Source organism: Panthera leo, chromosome D2 (genome assembly GCF_018350215.1).
Source record: "Panthera leo isolate Ple1 chromosome D2, P.leo_Ple1_pat1.1, whole genome shotgun sequence".
Taxonomy (NCBI): Eukaryota; Metazoa; Chordata; class Mammalia; order Carnivora; family Felidae; genus Panthera; species Panthera leo.
The window spans coordinates 51,412,477-51,426,006 of record NC_056689.1 but is presented as its reverse complement, the minus strand read 5'-3'; the positions used below and the strand labels follow the sequence as shown (position 1 = coordinate 51,426,006).

General features: G+C 36.6%; 1 protein-coding gene across 4 annotated transcripts in view; it reads right to left on the bottom strand.

The window, feature by feature from the left end:
- Positions 1 to 245: 245 nt before the first annotated feature.
- Positions 246 to 13,530, bottom strand: part of HECTD2 (HECT domain E3 ubiquitin protein ligase 2) — an 80,000-nt gene continuing 66,715 nt past the window's right edge. For 3 of the 4 annotated variants that reach the window (XM_042908622.1, XM_042908625.1, XM_042908624.1), the window contains 2 exons: positions 6,890 to 7,033; positions 2,614 to 5,062 (listed from right to left, as the gene is read on the bottom strand). In XM_042908622.1, coding sequence (XP_042764556.1) covers positions 4,942 to 5,062; positions 6,890 to 7,033 — 265 coding nt within the window. In that variant the 3' untranslated portion in view covers positions 2,614 to 4,941. Of the gene's footprint in view, positions 505 to 2,613; positions 5,063 to 6,889; positions 7,034 to 13,530 lie in introns of those variants that run through there. The other variant, XM_042908623.1, reaches the window with a different exon arrangement.

The following is a 13,530-nucleotide window of genomic DNA, read 5'->3' as shown; positions in this document are numbered from 1 at the left end:
GGGGTGATGAGACCTCTCATGGATTTCCACGTGCATGCGTTCAGTAGACATGCCTCAGGCCTATTCAAGGAGAGGAGCCAAAAACTAACCCCACTTTAGAAAGCCTAGAATTTAAAAGGGTTGTTATGTCTATGAAAAGGGGATAGGAAAATTCTACTCATAAACCCACTACAGTTGAGGGTGTCCACATTTACATGGAAAGGGAACCCTAATCTAAGAAGTTAACATAAATTGGTGTGGGAAATATGTGCGGCCTTGGTTGAGAATAACATGAAACTACTGTGCTAGGGCACTTGCACGATTCAGGACCCAAAATTAAACAGAAAATGCAAAAATACAAAATTACAAATTACATGAGGAAGCAAATCACTACGAGAGCCAGCAGATGAAGAAATACAAGAATTAGGGGCACCTGGCTGGCTCAGTCGGTGGAGCATGTGACTCTTGATCTCGAGGCTGTGGGTTTTACCCATGTTGATGTAGAGAATCCTTAAAAAGAAAATCCTAAAAAGAAAAAAAGAAATATGAGAATTAGTACTTCAAGAACTGAAGAGTAGAACCATCTACAGGAATATCAAACAGGTACGCTGAAAATTGTTAAAGAAATAAAACCATATGAAGGAAAGAACAGTATGAAAAAAGAGTAGGTGAACTTGAAAAGGAACTAAAAAAATTTCTAGAAATAAAAAGTATAGCCATTGAAAAAAAAAAAAAACCAAAACCAAAAACTCAGTGAGTTGGTTAAACAACAGATTAGGCACACAGAGAGATGGAATGGTTGAATGAGATGTTCCATTATACGCTTAATAGGAGATATTAGAAAAGGGAAGAAATAATATTCAAAGAGGAAATGGCTGAAGAATTTTCTAGAATTGAAAGTTACAAATCCATAGATATAAGAACCATAATGAATTCTAAGTGGGACAAAAAATACACTGTATATATATATATATATATATATATATATATATATATATATATATAAACATCTCAACATCATTTTAATGCCTCAGAAGCTCTGTGTTTTTATATATGTGTGTATATATATCTATATATGTCATTGATGTTCAGCAGTGTCATGAGAAAATATTAAAAGTAGAGAAAAAGAGATTATCTACCAAGGAATGGCAATTACACCGACAGCTAACTTCATATCAACAATGAAACCCAAAGATAGTAGATTAATATATTAAAAGTCCTAAGAGAAAAAAAACCACAAAAAGCATCAACATAAAAATGCATGCTTAATGAATCTTTCATGAATAAAAGTGAAAGAAAGTCATTTTCAGACAAATGAAAAAAGAATTTACTACCAACAAACATTAAAGGAGCTTTTAATAATTGTAACTTAGGAGGAAGAAAATTGATCCCGGAGGTAAGTGTGAGGAACAACAGACAAGGGAATGGTGTGCAAGGGGATTGTAAATACGTGGTTAAATCTAAACAAACTATATAATGTTTTATTTTAGGGACTACAGTAACAGTTAAAAATTTGTATCATGAAAGTCAGGCCTCATACTAGAAGATCTCTGCGATGCATAATCTATACTAATAATAGTCATCATACAAACACATAAATGATCATGGGATAAATTCTGAAGCTGTTTCTAGAATAAGAAATATTCTCTTAACATCATTTTAATGCCTCAGAAGCTCTTTGCGTTCTTTAATCTGTGGTTGGCCCTCATGTCTGATAGACCAAAACCTCCAGAAGGCTTCAGAAGCAGGGGTTTTAAGATGTTACCACATTACCACCATGGTTCCTCTTGCACCACATCATACGGTTTACTATATGCCAGGCACTGTGAGTGCTTTACACACATTAATCCATTTAATCTTCCTACAACCCTATCTACGAGGTAGGTAGGTTTGTTAGCTCCATTTACAAATTATTTTCAAGCAGCAATCGAGGCGTGAGGAGAGTAAGTAACTGGCCCAAGGAAACAAAAGTAGTACATAGTAAACCCCAACCCAGGCGGTCTGGCTCCAAAGCACGACTGGTAAACCTAAAGGATTAACGGCTGTGTGGCCATCTGGGTGAACTGATCTTGTATTTGCTCCTGTGAAAGGCCACCCTGGTCTTTCTCCCACCCAGCTACCTATCTTCTGTTAATCAGTTATCTACCTTCTTCCATTAATCACCCATAATATTCTCCCCTACATTCTCACAATCTCCTCTCTCTTTTCCTTAAGCATAGGAGATGTGGGCAAGGGGGAAATGGCCAAACTAATGGTTTTGGGGAGGAACACATAAGATCTGAAGTTAGCCAATGAAATGCCATACTTAGTTTGTTTCCAGTGGTCTCCATGGCATTTTAACATTCATTTGACAGAATATCTGTGACCGTCCAGACACTGGATATACATTGTTTCATACTGAAAATAATGTGAAAGAAGTTGGTTTTATTTGGTGTCAATATTAACACATAGCTTTTGAAGCTGTATGTATTAGCAGTTTTCCTAAGCACTAGTTTAAGAGTGTAGTGAAAAGAATAGTTTGCTTTTATAATGTATTTTCAACTAATGGTTTTAAGGAATTGCCAAATGTTAAAAAATTGAGCTGAAGCCTGACTGATTGTATAACTTTAATATTTGAAAAATTTTCTTCCAGAAATGAACAACTTAATACAATACAGATTTGTACAAAAAAGACAGACCATTAAAAACTTTTGATCATACAGACAAAAATATGATTAAGCAAAGATTTAAAAAGGACAGGACATTTTGTAAATACTGATAAATACTGTGCAATGCTTTAATTTACTGTGGCGGATATAAAAATCAAGAATTCCTTAACAGATTATATTTAAAAAAGCAACTACATGAATTTTCTAGCGATTTAAATTAATGAAATAGAACAGTAGTGATTTTTTTAAAAAAATGAGGTATTATTACACTGTAAACCAAAAACAGAACATAAATAAATAAAGGCAATGTGTAAGTAAGTGATAAATGGTTACAAATTTCAACTTATTAACAACAGACAACAATAGTTTTCCAGTTATTTATGGACTTTGTCATTTAAAAATTTGGCTTGCTTGTGTACTTATTTAAAAGTGACGTAGCTATCGCTATACAAGCACATCGTTAAACATGCAGACCAAGCCAGCACAATTTTCCCGTCTCTACCAAATAAAAACTGTTTACATTTTATTTAAAACACTTAAGTCTGATTTCTTATACATGATTCTTTTGTGCTTACTAGTAAGCAGTAACCTACATTAAACATCTTACGTTCTATTTCAAGCAGAGTAACCGAGAAGCAGTTTTATTTGCATATGGATAAAAAAACAGAGCAAATGAAACAAAACCAACATGCCTTGAACTTTCTTAGGATTTTCCAAGATTTTTAAGAAGAAAAATCCTTGACATAGTATACCCTATGGAAAAGCAGAGTCACTTCCGTCTTAAAGAGAATAGGAAACAAAGTAATTAACTCCTTTTCCTTGAAGATTGGCGAATTGGCTTTCGAACTACAGGAGAATGAGTTAATTCATTCCTCCACCCTAAAAGAATTCTGCTGGTTGGGTGCAGGAAGCAGAGCGATAAGAAAACAGTGTAACTGAGAAAAAATTGGGGGACAGTATTATTTGCCTGTGAACCATATGCTGGTACTAAATGCTGGCTTCATTATTATTGCAAATACATCTTCAGAGTTTTCTGAAGGAAAGCTATTCAAAGTATAATAGAGAAGTCTTGATTCGAAAATATTTGTAACATGCTAATAAAACTGCTTCAGTTGCTGTAAATAAAAAGAAAACCATTTACTGTCTCACTTAAAATGTAGTTTCTTTTTACATGCTGCTTTTTTAAGAAACTCCAAAAAGGGAACTTTTGAATTTACTACATTCAGAATCCAGTGAAATACAAACATTTTGGCCAAAATGTTGAACTTTATTTTTACACCAAGCTATATCATTTTGACACAGATGTTATTATTGTATTCACTTTTGTCAAATATTTTATCCTAGCCTTTAGCAAAAATTAGTGTTTCAGTACAACTGGTGATCAAAAATACTAGAAATAAGCCTTGTATGTCAAAGTATGTATAAAAACAGTTCTTTTCTTTTGTGCTTGTAATTGACTTAATTTATCAACAATTCGTTAGATCTGATTTCCTTTCTAATATTCTGACCCTTAAGAAGAAATGATCATTATACAAATATTACAGAATACTCTAACTAGTTTACTGCCAACGTGCATGCAGACTAACGTTACTTAAAAGAACATAACCTTGAATCCAATGGTCTGAAAATAGTTAACACTCCTGTACAGTCATCTTTATTGATTTGTAAAAGCTGTATACACATCTAAAACCCTGAATTTACTTTGTAAAAATAAATCTTTTAGCAATAAATGGCACTATCAAAATCCCATTATTCTCAGGCTAGTATGTAGTTATTTACATGCTTTTCAGCAACAGTTGAAAAGAATCTTATAGGACCAAAGCCAGTATATCAAAAAACCCTGTAAACTGCATTTATACTGCTGTTTGTTGTTGCCCTCAGGTGTATGAAAATATGGCTACATGCCTTACATGAATGAGAACGTAGCTATGTGCGTTGCTACGTGTGCTGGCAGCACGCAATCTGCCACTGGGCTCCGCTACAGGGTCAACGCATGCTTCACTGTGCTTTGCTTTCCCAGTGGAACACCTGTGAGAAGCTACTTACGGAGAATCATAAAGTGCTATAAAAAAGAGGGGCCGGACCCACACCTGTCTCTGCCGTCTGGTCTCTTCCTTACTCGAGCGATTTCTGTGTTTTTAGAAAATCGTGCCTCCCCCATTGAACATACTTCATACTCGATTTAAAAAAAAAATCAGTATTTTAAAGTTGGTGAGCTTTGTCAAGGTGTTGTGAGACAGAGACATGAAAAGGTTAAAGGCACAATAAGAGGGAAGTGAATGCTACATATAAAATATATTTCAAGTCTTCTAGGTTACTCAAGTCCAAAACCTTCTGAATTTGAAATTCCAATGATCAATTTCTGCTTCAGGTCCTTTTTGCTCTTGTAGGGGGGAAGGCAAAGTTGATTGAAGCAGGTGTGGGCCACAGGCAACCTAGGGGAAAAAATGTATTTTAAAGATACGAAGCCTCAAAATACATACAGGATAGCTGCTAAACTACTTTCAAACAGGGCAATTCAAATCTATTTCACTATGGTAGGAGGCGGCTCATCAATGCCTTCGCTGAACAGATACTTACGGAGGACTACTACGTATCGGCACCAGTCTAGACACTGAGGCAGCCTCTGAAGACAAGGCAGTCAATGTCCCTGTGCTCCTGGGAAACTTTCATCCTAGAGGCATTATGTTTGGAGTCAGACTGATGCTGTCTCCCCGACTACTGGCCGTGGGACCTTGTTCCAGTAGCTTCATGTCTCCAAATCTTAGTGTCCTTGCCACCATGACAGGGTAAGCCATCCAAGTGGGTTGTTTAAAAGATTTAAACAGGCAGGATGGTAGACAATATAACTGTTACTATAATTTCAGTCTTGACCGTCAAAAAGTAATAAAAAGATCACTCCTGGATACTTGATATCTGCACTCTCCATGCCGCTGCCCTCAACGCAGCACCCCCCCCTTCAAACCCCCCCCCCCCCATCCTCTCCTCCGTGACACTGTGTATCTATCTTCACCCTAGAGGCTATGGGTTTCTTAGGCCCTTCCTTCAGTCTTTATGAACTTCACAGCATCACAAAGGTGGTCAGAGAAGTCCGTGAATAAAAATAGGGAATGTACCAGGGAAAAGGAGAACATTTTAAAAGAAGTTTATACTATTAGAAACTAAACTTTGACAGCCCTCTGTACTGAAAGACTTAAAACTGTTATAGTCAGTTTGCATTTATTAGAAACTAAACTTTGACAGCCCTCTGTACTGAAAGACTTAAAATTGTTATAGTCAGTTTGCATTTACTGAGTGCTTGGTCTATGATAAGCATTGTGCCAAGTGCTTTTATATGCAGTGTTTAAGACTCAAAGCGATCTAAAAAAACAGATTTTTGTTATCCTCAATTTACCGATGAGGAAAACTAAATATGGGAATATACGAGTTAAGTAATCTGTTCCAGGTTGTAGAGCCGGTGAAGTCACACACCCGAAAATCAAATTCAGATCAGTCTGACTTTACACCAATGTTGTTACCATGTAAAAATTTAACATTCTTATTTAACAAAAACCTAGTGGGTCTACGACAGTGATGTATACATCTTTGACGGTCACTTATATTTAATCTTTGTGAATGTCTTACAGCAAATCCTAGAGTTGTGGAAGATTCATGCCTAAGCCATGGGAACTCATAAAATAATCCCTGAAATAATAATAGGAAAAGTTTAGATGTAATGTCACCTTTGTATTAAATTACGTAACTCAGATTACTTTTTTTTTTTTTTTTTTTTTAACTTTGAGAAAGAGAGAAAGCGAGCTGGGGAGGGCAGGGAAAGGGGGAGAAAGAATCCCAAGCAGTCAGCACAGAGCCCAATGCAGGGCTTGAACTCATGAAACATGAGATCATGATCTGAGCTGAAATCAAGAGTTGGACGCTTAACTGACTGAGCCACCCAGGCACCCCTCACCTTAATATTTTTTAATTAAAAAAACCTTTAAATAAAAATGAACATTACACAATATTCTACTAAAAGCCAGCTAGATTTTAAAAGGGACTACAAAGCAGTTGACTTAGCATTGTAAAAAAGGCAATAGGTTATCATTGGCAAGTCTCAAAAATTAACAGAAACTTTAAAGCACACTCTCTCATTTCAGGCTTGTTTTTACTCCCAAGATTTTTCTATGAAAATGACTTCAGATTGAAAGACTCCTCCAAGTCCAAGCATATTATTATTAGCAAAACTTACAGATTAAAAATAAAATTACAATCTGGAAAGTTACCAGTTAGTAGAAGTTTCATTCTTTGAGATTTTAAAGTTCAAGTCAGCCATTCCTCCTACAGGCACTCTGTCACTTCCTGTAGTAAAATGTAGCAACTTCTTCTGAAGATCAAGAGGAAATCCAAGCACAACATCCCAAAAATATCTAAAGAACACCAAAGGAAATTTATATAAAATGTCTTGTCAGAAATCCTGCAGGTCAGAGTAAAGTAACGTAAAGTAAGCTCTGAGGATAAAAATTCCCTTAAACATACATTAATACTCCTTAATGTGAGATTGACAAATGACAAGCCTCTATGTATGACTTATTTCTAACATTATTATAAAAGTAACATTTTTATAAAATTATAAAAGTAGTCCAACAGGGTATAGTACAAAAGCCATTTCTCTATTATATAACTTACAATTCTTATTTCTTCAGTACAGTGCTATTAAAATTCTACTTATAAGTATAGCATCCCTAAAATTCTAGAACCAAAGTCATTTTTTAAAATTTAAAATCTATCCTTTTATTTATTTTTTAATTTTTTTAAATTTTATTTTTTTAATTTACATCCAAATTAGTTAGCATGTAGTGCAACAATGATTTCAGGAGTACATTCCTTAATGCCCGTTACCCATTTAGCCCATCCCCCCTCCCACAACCCCTCCAGTAACCCTGTGTTTGTTCTCCATATTTAAGAGTCTCTTATATTTTGTCCCCCTTCCTGCTTTTATATTATTTTTCCTTCCATTCCCTTAAGTTCATCTTTTTTATATCTTAAATTCCACATATCAATGAAGTCATATGATATTTGTCTTTCTCTAATTTCGCTTAGCATAATACCCTCTAGTTTCATCCACATAGTTGCAAATGGCAAGATTTCATTCCTTCTGATTGCCGAGTAATACTCCATTGTGTGTGTGTGCGTGTGCGTGTGCGTGTGTGTATACTACTTCTTCTTTATCCATTCATCCATGAATGGACATTTGGGCTCTTTCCATACTTTGGATACTGTTGATAGTGCTGCTATAAACATTGGCGTGCAGGTGTCCCTTCGGAACAGCACATCTGTATCCCTTGGATAAATACCTGGTAGTGCAATTGCTGCGTTGTAGGGTAGTTCTATTTTTAATTTTTTGAGGAACCTCCATACTGTTTTCCAGAGTGGCTGCACCCACTTGCATTCCCACCCACAATGCAAGAGATCCTCTTTCTCCGCATCCTTGCCAACATCTGTTGCTGCCTGAGTTGTTAATGTTAGCCATTCTGACAGGTGTAAGGTGGTATCTCCTTGTGGTTTTGATTTATATTTCGCTGATGATGAGTGAGTGATGTTGAGCATTTTTCATGTGTTGGTTGGCCATCTGGATATCTTCTTTGGAGAAGTGTCTATTCATGTCTTTTGCCCATTTCTTCACTGGATTATTTGTTTTTCAGGTGTTGAGTTTGATAAGTTCTTTATAGATTTTGGATACTAACCCTTTGTCTGATATGTCGTTTGCAAATATCTTCTCCCATTCTGTCAGTTGCCTTTTAGTTTTGCTGTTTCCTTCGCTGTGCAGAAGCTTTTTATTTTGGTGAGGTCCCAACAGTTCATTTTTACTTTGGTTTCCCTTATCTCCAGAGACATGTTGAGTAAGAAGTTGCTGCAGGCAAGATCAAAGAGGTTTTTGCCTGCTTTCTCCTCGAGGATTTTGATGGCTTCCTGTCTTACATTGAGGTCTTTCATCCATTTTGAGCTTATTTTTCTGAATGGTGTAAGAAAGTGGTCCAGGTTCATTTTTCTGCATGTCGCTGTCCAGTTTTCCCAGCACCACTTGCTGAAGAGACTCTTTATTCCAGTGGATATTCTTTCCGGCTTTGTCAAAAATTAGTTGGCCGTACGTGTATGGTCCATTTCTGGGTTCTCTATTCTGTTCCATTGATCTGAATGTCTGTTTTTGTGCCAGAACCATATTGTCTTGATGATTACAACTTTGTAATACAGCTTGAAGTCCAGGATTGTGATGCCTCCAGCTTTGGGGGTCTTTTCTGGCTCCATACAAATTTTAGGATTGTTTGTTCTAGCTCTGTGAAGAATGCTGCTGGTGTTATTTTGATAGGGATTGCATTGAATATGTAGATTGCTTTGGGTAGCACTGACATTTTAACAATATTTGTTTTTCCTATCCAGGAGCATGGAATGTTTTTTCCCTTTTTTTTGTGTCTTCTTCAATTTCTTTCATAAGTTTTCTATAGTTTTCAGCGTATAGATTTTTCACCTCTTTGGTTAGATTTATTCCTAGGTATTTTATGTTTTGTGGTGCAATTGTAAATAGGATCGATTCCTTGATTTCTCTTTCTGTTGCTTCATTGTTGGTGTATAGGAATGCAACCGATTTCTGTGCATTGATTTTATATCCTGCAACTTTGCTGAATTCATGAATCAGTTCTAGCAGTTTTTTGGTAGAATCTTTTGATTGGTAGAGTATCATGTCATCTGAAGAGTGAAAGTTTGACCTCCTCCTGGCCTATTTGGATGCCTTTTATTTCTTTGTGTTATCTGATTGCTGAGGCTAAGACTTCCAATACTATGTTGAATAACAGTGGCGAGAATGGACATCCCCGTCTTGTTCCTGACCTTAGGGGGAAAGCTCTCAGTTTTTCCCCATTGAGGATGATATTAGTGTTGGGTCTTTCATACATGGCTTTTATGATCTTGAGGTATGATCCTTCTATCCCTACTTTCTTGAGGATTTTTAGCAAGAAAGGATGTTGTATTTTGTCAAATGCTTTCTCTGCATTTATTGAGAGGATCAGATGGTTCTCGTCCTTTCTTTTATTGATGTGATGAATCACATTGATTGTTTTGCAGATATTGAACCAGCCCTGCATCCCAGGTATAAATCCCAGTTGGTCATGGTGAATAATTTTTTAAAATGTATTGTTGGATCCAGTTGGCTAGTATCTTGTTGAGGATTTTTGCATCCATGTTCATCAGGGAAATTGGTCTATAGTTCTCCTTTTTAGTGGGTCTCTGTCTGCTTTTGGAATCAAGGTAATGCTGGCTTCATAGAAAGAATTTGGAAGTTTTCCTCCCATTTCTATTTTTTAGAACAGCTTCAAGAGAATTGGTGTTAACTCTCTCTTAAATGTTTGGTAGAATTCCCCTGGAAAGCCATCTGGCCCCAGACTCTTATTTTTTGGGAGATTTTGATTACTAATTCAATTTCTTTACTGGTTATGGGTCTGTTCAAATTTTCTATGTCTTCCTACTTCAGTTTTGGTAGTGTATATGTTTCTAGGAATTTGTCCATTTCTTCCAGATTGCCCATTTTATTGGTGTATAATTGCTCATAATATTCTCTTATTATTGTTTTTATTTCTGCTGTGTTGGTTGTGATCTCTCTTCTTTCATTCCTGATTTTATTTATTTGGGTCCTTTCCTTTTTCTTTTTGATCAAACAGGCTAGTGGTTTATCAATTTTGTTAATTCTTTCAAAGAACCAGCTTCTGGTTTCATTGATCTGTTCTACTATTTTTTTTTTGGTTTTGATAGCATTAATTTCTGTTCTAATTTTTATTATTTCTTGTCTTGGGCTGGTTTTGGGTTTTATTTGCTGTTCTCAATTCTTTAAGGCATAAGGTTAGGTTGTGTATCTGAGATATTTTTTCCTTCTTTAGGAAGGTCTGGATTGCTATATACTTCCCTCTTATGATGGCCTTTCCTGCATCCCAGAGGTTTTGGTTTGTGGTGTTACCATTTTCATTGGCTTCCATGAACTTTTTAATTTCCTCTTTAACTTCTTGGTTAGCCCATTCATTCTTTAGGGGGATGTTCTTTAGTCTCCAAGTATTTGTTACCTTTCCAAATTTTTTCTTGTGGTTGATTTAGAGTTTCATAGCGTTGTGATCTGAAAATATGCACGGCATGATCTCGATCTTTTTGTACTTGTTGACGGCTGTTTTGTGTCCCGGTATGTGGTCTATTCTGGAGAAATTTCCACGTGCACTGGAGAAGAATGTATATTCCGCTGCTTTAGGATAAAATGCTCTGAATATATCTGTTAAGTCCATCTGGTCCAGTGTGTCATTCAAAGCCATTGTTACCTTGTTGATTTTTGATTAGATGATCTGTCTATTGCTGTGAGTGGAGGGTTGAAGTCCCCTACTATTATGGTATTAGTACAATGAGTTTCTTTATGTTTGTGATTAATTGATTTATATATTTGGGTGCTTCCACATTTGGCACATAAATATTTACATTGTTAGGTCTTCTTGGTGGATAGACCCCCTTAATTATGATATAATGCCCTTCTTCATCTCTTGATACAGTCTTCAACTTTAAAGTCTAGATTGTTGGGGCGCCTGGGTGGCTCAATCGGTTGGGCGTCTGACTTCGGCTCAGGTCATGATCTCACGGTCTGTGGGTTCAAGCCCCGCGTCGGGCTCTGTGCTGACAGCTCAGAGCCTGGAGCCTGTTTCAGATTCTGTGTTTCCCTCTTTCTCTGACCCTCCCCTGTTCATGCTCTCTCTCTCTCTCTCTCTGTCTCAAAACTAAATAAATGTTAAAAAAAAAAAAATTAAAAAAAAAAAAGTCTAGATTGTTGGATATAAGTATGGCTTTTCCATCTTTCTTTTGCTGATCATTAGCATGATAGATGGTTCTCCATCCCCTTACTTTCAATCTGAAGGTGTCTTTAGGTCTAAAGTGGGTCTCTTGTAAACAGCTTATAGATGGATCTTGTTTTCTTATCCATTCTATTACCCTGTGTCTTTTGATTGGAGCATTTAGTCCATTGATGTTTAGAGTTAGTACTGAAAGATATGAATTTATTGCCATTATGTCGCTTGTAGAGCTGGAGTTTCTGGTGGTGTTCTCTGGTCCTTTCCAGTCTTTGTTGCTTTTGGTCTTTATTCATTGTTTTTTATTTTTATTTTTTCATCTTTTCTCCCCTCAGAGAGTCCCCCTTAAAATTTCTTGCAGGGCTGGTTTAGTGGTCACGAACTCCTTTAATTTTTGTTTGTCTGGGAAACTTTTTATCTCTCCTATTTTGAATGACAGCCTTGCTGGATAAAGAATTCTTGGCTGCATATTTTTCTGATTCAGCACATTGAATATATCCTGCCACTCCTTTCTGGCTTGCACATAACCCTTCTACCCCTATTTCTCTCTCTTCCTCTTCTAGGACCCCTATGATTCTGATGTTGTTCCTTTTTAATGAGTCACTGATTTCTCTAATTCTTAAATCATGCTATGTTGCCTTAATCTCCCTCTTTTTTTCTGCTTCATTATTCTCCATAAGTTTGTCCTCTGTATCACTGATTCTCTGTTCTGCCTCATCCGTCCTTGCCACTGTGGCCTCCATTCGAGATTGCAGCTCAGTTATACCATTTTTTATTTCATCCTGACTAGCTTTTACTTCTTTTATCTCTGCATAAAGGGATTCTAATCTATTTTCGACTCCAGCTAGTATTCTTATTATTGTGATTCTAAATTCTGGTTCAGACACCTTTCTTGTATCTGTGTTAAGTCCCTGGCTGTTGTTTCTTCCTGCTCTTTCTTTGGGGGTGAATTCCTTCGTTTCATCATTTTGAAGGGAGAAAAGGAATTAACGAGGTAGAAAAATTAAAATAAAAAATTGAAATTAAAACAATATTAAAATTAAAAAATTAAAAACAAGCACACACACACACACACACAAAATCAAATAAATGATGCTAGATCCTAGGTGTGTTTTGGTCTGGGTGTTCAAAGTGGCTTGATAGACTAGAGAAAAAAGGGGGGAAAAAAGAAAAATTGTTTGAATATTTGAAAAAAATGAATACACTGAAGTAGACTAAAATGAAATGATTGCAGTAAAATAGAATTTGAAAAAATTTACACAAAAGTAAAAAATACAGTAGAAAAAAATTAAAGAAAAATATGTTTAATAAAAATTGAAAATAGAAATGAATTTTCTCTCTGTATTCAAGAAAAAGAAGAGAAACAAAAAAGAGAAAAAAGAAAAAAAAACAAAGAAAATTGGATAGACTGGCTAACAGACTGAAATACGACTTAAATCACTTCATTTTCCACTAGAAGTCAAACTATGAAGTGCTTTATAGTCCATAAACTAAGCAGCAGTGAGATGTGTTCTTGAAGAGCAAGGTTGGCCCAGTTGGGTGTGGCTTAGTGTAATGGTTCTGTTCTCCACTAGATGGCACTGCTTAGCTTACTGGGGTGGATTGTTATGGCGCTTGTAGGTGTGTATACACCGGAGTGGTGAAAATTACGTCACCCAGCTACCCAGTCTCTACTATTGGAACTCTGTTCTCCCCAATCAGCAACTGTGCACCTGTCCTTTGTCCTCGGCTTCCGTCCACTCCCTGCTTTTACACAGTCCATGACCAAGCCCCAGGCAGCACATCCCTCCTGAGTTTTGTCTCAGATGTGGCTGTTTTTCCTGGCCCCTTTCATCTGAGGGACTGTGGCTTTGACCCGTTCAGCCCCTATGTGGAGGGTCTCACCGAGCAATGGCCAGGTGCTGGCCGCACCCAGGAGCGCTTGCAGGACTGTGCTGCTGCAGATGCCCAGAGACTGTGACCAGGTGCCAGCCCGCCCCAGAAAAAGTTTGCGAAATAGTGTAGCAGCAGCATTTCAAGGATTATGAGAAATCACAACACACATCTGGCACCAG